Below are 12,512 nucleotides of genomic sequence, written 5' to 3'. Positions count from 1 at the left end.
AGAAGCAAAGTTATTTGCTTCTGGCCACCAACCGAAGTGTAGCTGATCGCAGTCTGACAAAATCCGACTTGCGTTGGTCGACTGTCGGGTCAGTGTCAGCCATGTCAGGCGATGATCCGATGGGGTAAGATCGTCCGACGATGATCACGCAAAATGTCTAACACTGACCTGATAATCGACCGGATTCATTAGACTGTGATCCGATACCCTTCGGTTTGTGGCTGGATGCAACAAACTTTGCTTCCAACAAGTGACCTATGAGAAAAATCTCTGCAGAATGAGGGTATAAACTGAAGCCTTTGAAGGGTAACACCACCAAAAGTTTATCAAAATAACAAGCCAGAGAGTTTAAATAATACAGCAAATATGTTGAAGCCATCCATATTTCATAGTGACATACTCCTCACTGACCCTCATTTCAATTATAAAGAAACATTATATCTTGTTGGTTCTGGCAAGATTTTACCGCAAGACAGCATAGGCTGGAAAAAAAGAAGGATGTAATGCCTCAAGAGGATGTGGATGCTTGTTGTTATTGTTGTTGTTGCACTCAATTACATGTCCTACATCTGTGTTAGCAAGCGCACATAGACATGGTCTTCTACAACAGTATGTATTCTTGACATTAAGTCACTGAAGTACAAAAGTACATGTACAGTACAACATTGAATGAGCCATTTACAACAATACCAAAAATATAGCTCAACAGTACACATAGCATAATTTCAGTTCAAAAATCAGATATTTTGCCCTCAGAACTGGTCATTTTAAATACAGGCAGAGCAACAACACTATAGTAGAGAAATTGATGAAAAATTTCAGAAACACTTGACAAATCTTAATAAGTCTACAAGTGTATGATTGAATTTGGTAAAATATAAAGTGCCCACCACAATGTTCCCTTTCCACTTTCTTAAATGCTAAAGGGACTTTTACAGTCACCTACAAAGTAGATGATGAAATATTTGTTTTATTGCATAAATATAAGATTTTGTGACCACGATGTGCACAATGTGATACAAAAAAGGACAAGTTCACCTTCATATACATGTGGATTGAATGAATGCAGCAATATTAGTGGAACACATCATTGAGAGTTTGGGGAAAATCCGACAATCTGTTCCAAACTTACAAATTTTTAAAGTATCTGTGCAGTCCCTGCTGGATGAGAAGACTACTACAGTGTATGATGTCACATGCGTACAATGATATAAGAAAAATAAAAAGAGAAATTCACAAAACTTTACTTTTTGAATAAAGTGCACCTTTCTTCGACTTGTTACTGACGTGCAATATATGTTAAGGGTAATATTATTCCCCCTGCCTTCTGAAAGAGAGAAGTCGATTGTTCTTTTGTTATGCGAGAAAAGTGAAAATATGTTGAATTTTCTTTATTCTTTCATTATATCATTGTACACATATGACATCACAAGCTATAGTAGTCTTCTCATCCAGCCGTGACTGAGCAGAAAGTTCAAAAATTCATAACTTTTGAAAAGATTGTCCGATTTTCCTCAAACTCTCACTGATGTGTTCTACTAACATCGCTGCATTCACTCAATCCACATGTCTATGAAGGCGAACTTGTCCTTTAACAACACATGCCATTGTGACCAACAGTGATTGCAACATCTTCTTCAAGATTTCCTAGCTACGTTCTGCCAAAGATGGGTCCCCTAATTGTAAACAAGGAAATTTTTTGCAGTGCGATTCATTTCTTCTGCTGGCATATACATTCCCCACCAAAGAAGAGGAAATGACTTTTACAAGGCATCGCCTGAAAGAACAGCTTATATTTCACATTAAGGGGTAACAGGACATCAATGTTCATCAACTTTAGACCTTACTAAGAACTTCCTGGTTCAAAACACAAACACATTACCAAAGTTTAAAACAGAGGAAAACCTCACTTGGATCATATTGACCGCATTTTTAAACAAGGCAATCGCCAAATTGTGTCTCGCCCATTCGCGCACAAGGAATTAATATTTTTTATAAGTCCCAGAAGTTCATTGATCTGCTTATGACCTTTGACCTTGTGGTGACCTTCAACACCCTAAGGGACATTTACCATCCAAGTTTGGTCACAAACGGACAAAGGGATCAAAAGTAACGAGCCATAATCGAAACGTGCCATAAAAACTTAACATTGGGCCCTAAAAATTTGTTGACCCCTTTCTGTGACCTTTGACCTTGTGATGACCTTTAACTTCCCAAGGGACATCTACCGTCCAAGTTTGGTCACAAACGGACATAGGGATCAAAAGTTATGAACCACAATCAAAACGCGCCCTAAAAACATAACATTGGGCCCTTAAACTTTATTGACCCCTGTCTGTGACCTTTGACCTTGTGACGACCTTCACCTCCCCAAGGGACATGTATCTTCCATCCAAGTTTGGTCACAAACGGACAAAGGAATCAAAAGTTATGAGCCATAAACGAAATGCGCCCTAAAAACTTAACATTGGGCCCTAAAAGTTCGTTGACCCCTGTCTGTAACCTTTGACCTTGTGGTTACCTTCAACTTCCCAAGAGACATCTACCATCACCCAAGTTTGATTGCCATTGTAGCAACATGTGCTGAGTTACCTGTGATAAGAGTCTTGCAAGTAAACTTTAACGTATGACCTCAAATGACCTTTGACCTTATCATGTGACCTCTTACGGCACCATAACATGAAGGTAACCCCAGTGCATCCATCACCCAAGTTTGACTGCCATTGTAGCAACATGTGTCGAGTTACATGTGATAAGAGAGTCTGGCAAGTAAACTTTAACGTATGACCTCAAATGACCTTTGACCTTATCCTGTGACCTCCAACGGCACCATAACATGAAGGTACCCCCAGTGCATCTATGACCCAAGTTAGGTTGTAATCCAAGCAATTTATGTGAAGTTATTTGTCAAAAGAGAGTCTTGCAGATAAACTTTAACATAGAAAAGAGAGTCTTGGACATACTCTTTAATATATGACCTCAAATGACCTTTGACATCATCACATGACCTCTGACAACACCATAACATGAAGAATGACCTCTGACAACACCATAACATGAAGATACCCCTAGTGCTTCTATAACCCAAGTGTGGCTGCCATTGCTGTAACAGTTGCCAAGTTATGCATCATAAGAGAGTCTTGCAGGTAAACTTTAACATTTGTGACGGACGACGGACGACGGACAGACGCCATTTGGATCCCTTAGTCTCGCCTTCACCTCCGGTGGGCGAGACAAAAAGTATTCAAATATTAAATTGCAAATTTATTTTCTTAAAGTTTTAATCAAATGACCAGCTCTCTGTCTGAAAAATACAGCTCAGCGGATGCATTCAATGTACCACACGACATCACATTGTAAATGCAGAGTGACGGGGAAAGAAAAGTGTGTTTTGTAATAATGGAGGAGAAAGAAGATTGGCGTTTGATGGCTCATTTCACAAATTCTTGCCAAGGGTGTGTTTGGACTATTTCAAGTTACTAATTGTGGGTTATTTTTAAGTCCCAACAAAATGATTTGTGCAATTTGTTTTATAAAATGATGAAGCAGATCCTTATCTATGAAAGAATTTCCAATGAAGGCATTTTAAATTCTGCAGGAGTCATTTTCGTGAGTAAATAAAACAAAGAAATCTGGCCCAGTCACCTGACTTGAAAGTGCTAGTCATTATATTATCTAATGACTGGTCATTATATTTTATTATAAAGTGGTGATATGGACCCTAATCAAATGATTGGCTGAGAGCAATCACATGACCAGTCTTTTATTGTTACCTTACATGCCCAGTAGGCATAAGTTTTTACCACTGACTGCATACTAATAACCGCTCAGAGATAAAATTGTACATGTACAATATGACTGTGGCTTGCCAGCATCATGCTCAATTACAACACAATTGCATACTTTACTGGTAATGTAGCAATGCGCACTCAGTCGCCTATTTACTGTAAATAAGATCGTGTTCAGTATTAGTGTGTTTGGAATATTTCTTTGGACACCTTGGCTTTTTCAAAAACAAGTTCTACATGTAGCTGACAGGTATTTGTTTACCCATAAAGGTAAATGAAAAACAGTTCATAGAACTGCTTTACGAAACAAATAATGCACAGGTTTACGTTTCGGACGTTAGTGGAGATGCACCTCTCGAATGCACTGCATCTCAACTAATGCCTTCTCACCTGTGCATTATTTGTTCACTAATGACTAGTCATGAGCAAAATTATGTTTTAGGCAAAATGAATGCCTGGTCATATGTATGCTCTTGACCAATCATTTGATTACGATCTGCTTCATCATTTTATAATAACTAACAAACCATTCTTCACATCCCAAAACCATTATCATTGACACTTGAACTTGGGGAGCATCTGGTTGCCGGGTGTGTTCCTGGGTTTCATCTTACCTCATAACCAATGATGGCCTGCATCAACATGTTGGCCCAGATAGTTCCCTCATCTGCATTGGGGAAACAACGAAAGTAATGAGCAGGGAAACTCAATACGTTGATGAACTTGGCAGGAACTGAACTCTTCCAGCGCCAGACAAAACATGACCCGACAAAATTTGTGTGCATAAACCTATGATATCTATCAAATGTGCCAAAATTAACAATGGACACATGTATTGCATGAACTTGACACGAAGGAAGAGACATGCGCTCTCTCCTTCGGTGATTCAGTGTGTGAATGCTGCATGTTTTCTAGATACATCGTATCTTGATCAATGTGACACAGAAATATGCATTTTGTCGAAAAATTCCAAAATTAACAGATAATTATAATCATACATGAGAGAAAAAGTGGAAGCATAAGCGTGATGTTGGCTCTTTTAAGAGTACAGGAAGAACACCACAATTTCTCCTCTCATATATTACCTGTCTTCCTTTTGTCCGAATTTTTATCATATTCTCAATGATAATGATTTTAATATTTTCACTGCTGTATCATAGATGATTGGTTGCTATGTAACTTTCCATTGAACCCTGCCAAGTTTAACTAGGGACGTCACTTCTAGTGTCACATGAATGTCAATAGACACTGCCACATACTATCCAGGATCTTCTTTGAAAGGAGGTAACTATAGAACTCTGTTTGATATTTTTTTCCTACACCTGGAAAGGCATCTTTCTGACATTTCGCAACAACTTTCTCTTTTTCTTTCTTTTCTGGGGGGCGGGGTTACTTTTTGGTTCATTCGGATTCAAGGCACAAGAGATGGTTCAAACTTCATTCTCACCACAGCTGTCCGTTGCAAAGAAATACGTCCTGGCATTCGTCATGAGCTCGATGCGGGTTGGGTAGCGATCGACAATCTGTGTGAAATGACAAGGAGAAAGAGAGAGAGAGTAGAAGACGATGAGTTAGCCCTACACGATGAAAACTTCACCATCACTGCATTGTTAAAGAGGAAGATCAGGAGAACAACTAGAGCAATGTACTTTTGTACAAATGCACAAATGTTATCCCTCATATACACACAAAGAAGTGAATGGCACAAAAAGTAAATATACTTTTGAACACAGGGCATTTTGCACAAAATGAGGAAAAGGATGGAGAACTGACATCAAAAGTTGAATAAATCCATGAATCTCACTGAGGTGCAAAACTTTCAAAATTGGATCAACCCACTGCAGACCCCTGGTTTACACACAAAAATCTCCACAAGATATTATGCACAATACTTTTCAATATAATTTCTTTGTTTATTTGTTAATGTGTTGTTGTTTCGTATGCTTAATTTTAATGTTTTTGCATGCCTAATTTTAATGTTTTTGCATGCCTGATTTTGATGCTTTTTGCTGCTAATGTGTAAGATGTAGTCTACTGAACACATCCTTGTAGCATCTTTACATACACAACTCTTTAGCTATGAAATCACACCAGCTCCTCCCAAACTTTAAGTGTACCAACACTTTTTTTTAACTCTAATTTTTATTCATTGGGGTTTAAATGTACATGTTAAAGGGCATACACAAACAAAAATGACTTGAAATAGACTAGTCGATCACCTAATTCTTTCTATCGAACCATCGCTCTATCAATATTGAATGACAGTAATATGCAATGCATGCACGCATTCAGCTAACTGATTAACATAGAAATTTGATATTATTTGTAAAAACATGCATATAGCCAGAATGCACACACATCAGTACTGGTGCTTATGGAGCAGAACTTACAAAATTGTAAATGTGCAGAGCATAAGTGCCAAATTGTTACAGAGAATATTGATCTGATTTATTGCAACATGGACATACTTTCAGGGGCTATCACAGGTGAATTATGGCTGTTTTTTGTGCATTCTAGCTGCACACAGACGTGATTCCCAGGGTATTGGTGCACTTTAAGTAGGTAGAAAAACATCAACAAACATTTTTTCTTTTGTCTATTGTTTATCAGTCTGCTACATCAAAGAGATCCACAATGACTTTATAGATACCGTATCTATTTGTGTGTTGCGTTATTTGTACACTGCATATACAAATGTGTACAAAAATTACTTAATAGCCGGGGGCCTTCAAATGCCTGATATTTTATATGTGTGTAAGAGGGGTATACAATGGCAGGAAATAACTTTCCAATTGCCCTGATCCACATGATCTCTGTGATCACATTTTTCAAAAATAACTCCTGATAGTATCACCACCGAGATTAGATATCCTGTCTAAAAATGAGGATTATATTTCACTTCCTCCACCATTGCAACGATGCTACACGTGCGATATTCCATGTCCATCGGCTGCCAATGGCGTGTAAACTCTTTTAGGTCTCAATCATCATGTGACTTATAATATTACACATATCTTTTTTTTTTCATCAATTCCAGAAATAAGCTAATATCATCAGTTATAAAAGAGGGAAAATAACCGTCACAGACTGTTCGCAAGATCATTTCAAGGAGGGGTTGGGGTAATTTTCTGCAATTATCAGTTGAAAGTTCAATATTTTGAGGCACGCAAGCAATCTAGATATGTGCATTGCTTCCTTTATTTTCTTTTTTTACACGTTCAATATTTGCATTTCTCGGAAATCTAAATGCAACGTCTAATATCATGGACCTCCACAAGTTCATTATTTGCATTTCTCAGAAGTTTAAATGCAATGTATTATCATGGACCTACACACCTGTAGGTCCATGGTCTAAGTGATGGTTTTAGTGAATTTTTACATTAAAAAATGACTAAGAAGCAAATGCCTCGACCCTCTTTAAACCTAAAATAAAAATAAAAAACAGAGTGAAACTAAAACTGGGAATTCACGTGTGTGTGAAGCCACACTCAGACGTTTACTGAATCTGGACCCAACACGGCGCATTGCTAGCAACCAGCACCTAGATTTATGATGGACTACAGTACATGAGATGCATTTGCGTGGTGCCTGTGTGATCAGTGTGTTCCACTACAGTGAACAGTGAGGAAGACCGTCTATGCTGCCCAGAAATTCCTGCAGTAAAATAATTTATAGAATCCCATCACCCTGACCCGATATATATATATATCATATCTTTATCTATATCTCACAGCTTTTTCTTCAGTGTGTAGCTCACCACCATGGCACCTACATGTATATACATGCACCTTCCTTGAAGCATTAGTCCTCAAAATGGTTTTTGCAGACAGGGGCGGATCCAGGAATTCTGTAAAGGGGGGGGGGGGAGGCAACTTGTGCCACTTCCAGGTTTCAGTTCATTTTTTTATTTTTATTTCTTTTGTTTTTAACGAAAAAATAAAGGGGGGCGTGCGCCAGTTGTGCCCCCCTCTGGATCCGCCACTGACAGATGACCTGATTCTTTGATATTCATACGTTTTTATGTCATATTCATCCATCCCAATATTGACAAGCCATCATGCACACCTTTCTCTATGATGTGTCTCTTGGTTAGGAATGTTGAAAATACTTTCAGCCATCGTCTGGTTTACTTGCACATCTGTATGCTTGACACATGAGCATTTTGATTGGTAGGAGTAAGACTAAAGTGCCAGGGTTGTGTACATGAGAGCTAGTATAATGGCCAAACACACACATCTCTCATTTTGGCAAGGCAGGCACATCACATAATCATGTGGTTTAAACTGCCATCATACAGAAACTTAACAATGAATATAAAAAAAAAAAATACTGACATTTAAAATTCAATTATAAATCATTATGAGGAATAAGCACTTGTAAAAATCTATTCAAAAGATTGATTTACAGCTGTATGTAGATCCTGGTAAATTTGATTAAAATCATCTGAACTCCTCCTTCACGGATTGTACTGTAGAAACTGATAACGGAGGCAAAGATAATGAATATTTGTAAAAGAATGACTCCATAACATGTTTGAGTCGGCCTTTATAAATAGAGCAAAACCAGAAATATGGACAGACAGAAGTTTATCCAAACCAGGTAAAAACAAGAGAGTTATGGAACTTTAAGCACTTTTGCACTGCAACATTTTTTTCCCCAATAAAATTCATTTTTGCTAAGTTGCCAAAGACAATGACTTAACACATGGGATTCTACATCCTATTCTTATTGATTTTCATGGAAAAAACAAAGGATATCTAGCAAAATTTTTTGTGAAATTCAGGATACGTGTAGTAATGACATCATCACTTCTGCCAATTTGAATACTGTAATGTGGTTTCAAATAATATTAATGACTTGTTTAAAAGAAAAAGGACATTATCAAATTCCACAAAAATATCCACAACTTCCATATTTTACATACTGTACATCCGATTTTAATTGAAAACTCTACCATCCTGTTGATCTGATTTCACCCTATTCATTTCATGACAACTAAAACTTGGAGTAGAATTGCACTTTAACCCATTTTGATTCTGCTACAACACCATTTCCAATAGACACCTGCCCGAGTACACTTGGGACTTGTCCTCAACGGGTAATGTTCTCCAGGCTCTTTTCAATCTTGGTTTTTTTTTCCTCTTCTCCTCACAGAAATTCAATTTGTGATCATTATTGATGAATATTTGCAATTTTTATGTTTGGTCTGTCATCCCATTGTACGTTACAATGCATACAACCAGAATTTTTCCTCACAAGCATCTTGCTGTCTTGTATGCTATCAGAGATTCATGCATCACAGAAGTGTTACTGAGCGAAGAAAAAAAAAAGCGCTTGCAGAAAATACACTGCGTTTTCATGGTCAAGTATTTAGATGCATTGCGACTTGTCAGTGACCTTTGTTACACATGGCACAGAGGCTGAGGGCAGTTAGGTTTTGAGGGCAGGACGCGGGGAGCAGTGACTCGAGGAAGGAAATCTAGGAGACTGTGGAGTATCACCTCATCTGTGAATGCCATAATGCACGGACTCTCCTGACCTTTATGATTTCACAGACCAGGTCCAACATCTCCCATAGATGTCTACACCCAAACTCTGCCATTAGGCCCATATTTCTAAAGTGTACACTGACTTGAAAGTCTGAGGTCTCCTCTGCAGAAGGCTTTGAATGAACCTCAAAGCTGATCAACATCAATCCTACCCTCTTCCTCTTCCTTAAACCCTCCCCCACCCCTTCCTTGCTCCACCGAAGAAAGGCCTTTAAACGTAAGAGAACGAAAGCAACATCTTCCATATTACACCATGTGCAATGTATCAACTGACCCTCGTTTGACCAACTTTAAGTGGTTAACGACGTTCTTCCAGGTACAAATGTAACTAGAAACACTAGTAGGCCTCACTATGGACCGCTTGACTCGGTGACAAAACGTTTGGTCCTGTGACAATTGCTCCGGTCTTATCTTCTCCAAGGATTTGGGGTTAAGTGTTAGGGTTGTGACAGGGTGTAAGAGTTTATGTTTGATGTGAGGATTAGGATTCGGATTAGGGTTAGGGTTATGTTTGTGGGTAGAATTCATGTTAGGCTTAGCATGCAGATATTTCATGGGAGCAATTGTTACAGAAGCAAGTGTCATGGAATGGCTTGACTCAGATATGGAGCAGAAAATCCATAATAATCAGCAGCCAAGGAGAGAACTATAACTACCCAAGCACATGAAAAGTTTGATGACAAAAAAAAACTAACTCTTTTCTTGTTTATTTGAGACATTTGCAATTAAAGCTGCTGAAAAACTCCAAAGAAAATAATAAGAAAATATGGGATATTCTTAATCATAACTTCAAGAAATATTCCTCATTATGTAACAAGTGAGGTACAGTGTGTCACTGGAAAGGGTTTAATTTTCTCTATATAATGATGAATTTACTTCAGATTGCTTTAATAAAATGGCACTTAATGCCATTTTGGAATCAAACTCTTCAATACAAGTCGAGCATACTGTAAAAATATCTAGGAGACAGGAATGTAAAGTATCCTCATGCATCCATTGTTGGAATTTTTTCTATTTTTAGTGCTTTTCACCTGCTCCATTGTGAATGACTTAAGGCAAACAGCTAGAGAAGATGGCCCCAGCAGCCAAGTCACGCATACAACTAATCATAGTGCCTCACTAAACATGAAGATAATGAGGCAATACAGTCTTCTATGACTGGGCGTAGCAAGTGGCAGAGTGTGAAATGTTGTCTTTAATTCGACAGGTGTTGCCTGGCGTTACTCATCAGAAACGGGGCAGACTCCTTCCTAAGCTGGGATTTTTGTCTCTGACTTGAGCTTTTTGACTCGCAATTACATTGGAAGTTTCCCCCTCGACGAAAAAGACAATGCCAAAAAAAGGATATTTGATGTCTAGTTGAGGCTCACACTCAATGTCTGATTTGTGCCAGCATGCGCTTGTTAGCAGTCTGCTGACAGCACCTCTGCCTCACAAAGTTGAGAGTGTCAATTCGTGCAACAGCAAAATTTTTACACTCAATGTGCCATTGAAGAGAGTCTATTTGGATTTAGATTTTAAGATTCACTCAGCCCTCATCTACGTTAGGTAGAAAACTGTCGATATGTAACCAAAGTATCGCTCAATGCATTTGCTGCTTACACACAGTTTTCTACAGTCAGCACGTACGGAAAACAATGCCAATTTCATTTTGCATATCTGGAAATTTTCCCGCATATTTTATCTAAATAAAAAGCTTTTGAAGAGATTCCTTTTAAAAATTAATAAATATTGTTTGACATGTTTATTTCAGATCCATATTGCAATTTGACTAAATAACAGCTTTTGCAGTACTTCGTATGAGATTTCATCAGTAAATTGACATGTGTAGTTTGTCTTGCCAAAGTCAGAGTTGCGCACCTGTGACGTACACCAAATTGTGTGGATCGTTCCATGGCTTGCTCGTTTTCATTTTTTTTTCAAAAAAATCATTGCAGGCTTATCCTGGGTTCTAAAATCATCTCTTTCCAATAGTTGGCATTAAAAAATGTAGATAAGAATTATAAGACAATTAGAAAATGCCAGTACTGTCTTCTTTGGAAAAAAAAATGAAAACTGAAAAATTTGCCTACCATTGCAATTTGTGCAAATAATATCAAACATACATGTACACTGTGCCAATTACAGTACACCTGTAGGTCACCTATACTGACCTAGTTAATATCTGATGGCGTGGTACTTTTGACATTGTGCATAATTAATATTCATAAATTTTGATAATAGCTACATGCATCTGCTCATCTTCAGGGGATGGAATGAAAGCACAAGGGCTGACATGACAGGTGGAAAATCACTTCCATGCGATGTACTGATGTACATGTAGCTGACGTACAGTAAGTTTGTGCTCAGTATTTCTAATTCAGGCCCATGACTGGCCCTACCTATGTGGTGATCTTACAACTCACACTTTAGAGTTTATTTTATCACACATTACAAAGACCAAATTCATTGAGTGATTTTTTTTTTTGTCTTGGCATTCTACAACTGAAAATTCATAAGCTGAACAAACATTCTACACAGTAAGTATATCAATGACAATTAAATATGAAACAATTTTTTAATGATGTCCCTAAAGATACAGTCAAAGTTCTTGTTAGCACATCTATAAAGAAAAGAGAGAAAAACTGAACCATAACTACAAATACAAGAGAGAGAGAGAGAGAAATAGGAAAAAAAAAAGGAAAATCCCATCAAAACCCAAGCATCTCATTTCAATCATAGTGCTCTGTGAATTACTCTTTTGTATATAATTAGATCATGTGAATCAATTGAAGGCTATTATCACTACATGTTTGTCCGGTGATCCCCCCCCCCCCCCCCCCCCACACACACACACACAGGTTTCCCCCAAACTCTTTGAAAAACAAGCAAACTCTAACCAGGGAGGTGGAAGAACTCGAACCCCAAATTTACAAAACGGACAGTTTTGGGTGGGTTTTTTTTTTTTTTTTTCAGAACAGAAGGGGATCAACATGTTGACTTTTGTGGCTTTTCAAATGAATCTGACACGCTAGACTACCAGTATCTGTTTGTGTCCTTATATGTACACACACTTCTCCGCTGTGTATTGTAAATGTCATTCCTGGTGAGCGCAGACATTCAGGAACCATAATGAGAGCAATGACGTCATCGTCGCCTTTATTTGTCAGCACTATTAAGAGAGAGGAGATCTGCT

The 12,512-nt window shown here is 38.0% G+C and overlaps 1 protein-coding gene across 1 annotated transcript in view; it reads right to left on the bottom strand.

The window, feature by feature from the left end:
- The window catches only part of LOC139741215 (arf-GAP with Rho-GAP domain, ANK repeat and PH domain-containing protein 1-like), a 144,421-nt gene that overhangs the window by 71,265 nt on the left and 60,644 nt on the right, over window positions 1-12,512 (bottom strand). Inside the window, exons 8-9 of the mRNA XM_071651845.1 lie at window positions 5,236-5,311; window positions 4,403-4,455 (exon numbers count right to left, since the gene is read on the bottom strand). Of these exons, the coding sequence (XP_071507946.1) occupies window positions 4,403-4,455; window positions 5,236-5,311 (129 nt within the window). The remainder of the gene's footprint in view (window positions 1-4,402; window positions 4,456-5,235; window positions 5,312-12,512) is intronic.

This window comes from Diadema antillarum, unplaced genomic scaffold (genome assembly GCF_040938485.1).
Source record: "Diadema antillarum isolate AM-2024a unplaced genomic scaffold, OU_Dant_1.0 scf00000003, whole genome shotgun sequence".
In the NCBI taxonomy this organism is placed as follows: Eukaryota; Metazoa; Echinodermata; class Echinoidea; order Diadematoida; family Diadematidae; genus Diadema; species Diadema antillarum.
The sequence above is the reverse complement of the archived record's forward strand: the minus strand, read 5'-3'. Positions and strand labels throughout refer to the sequence as shown.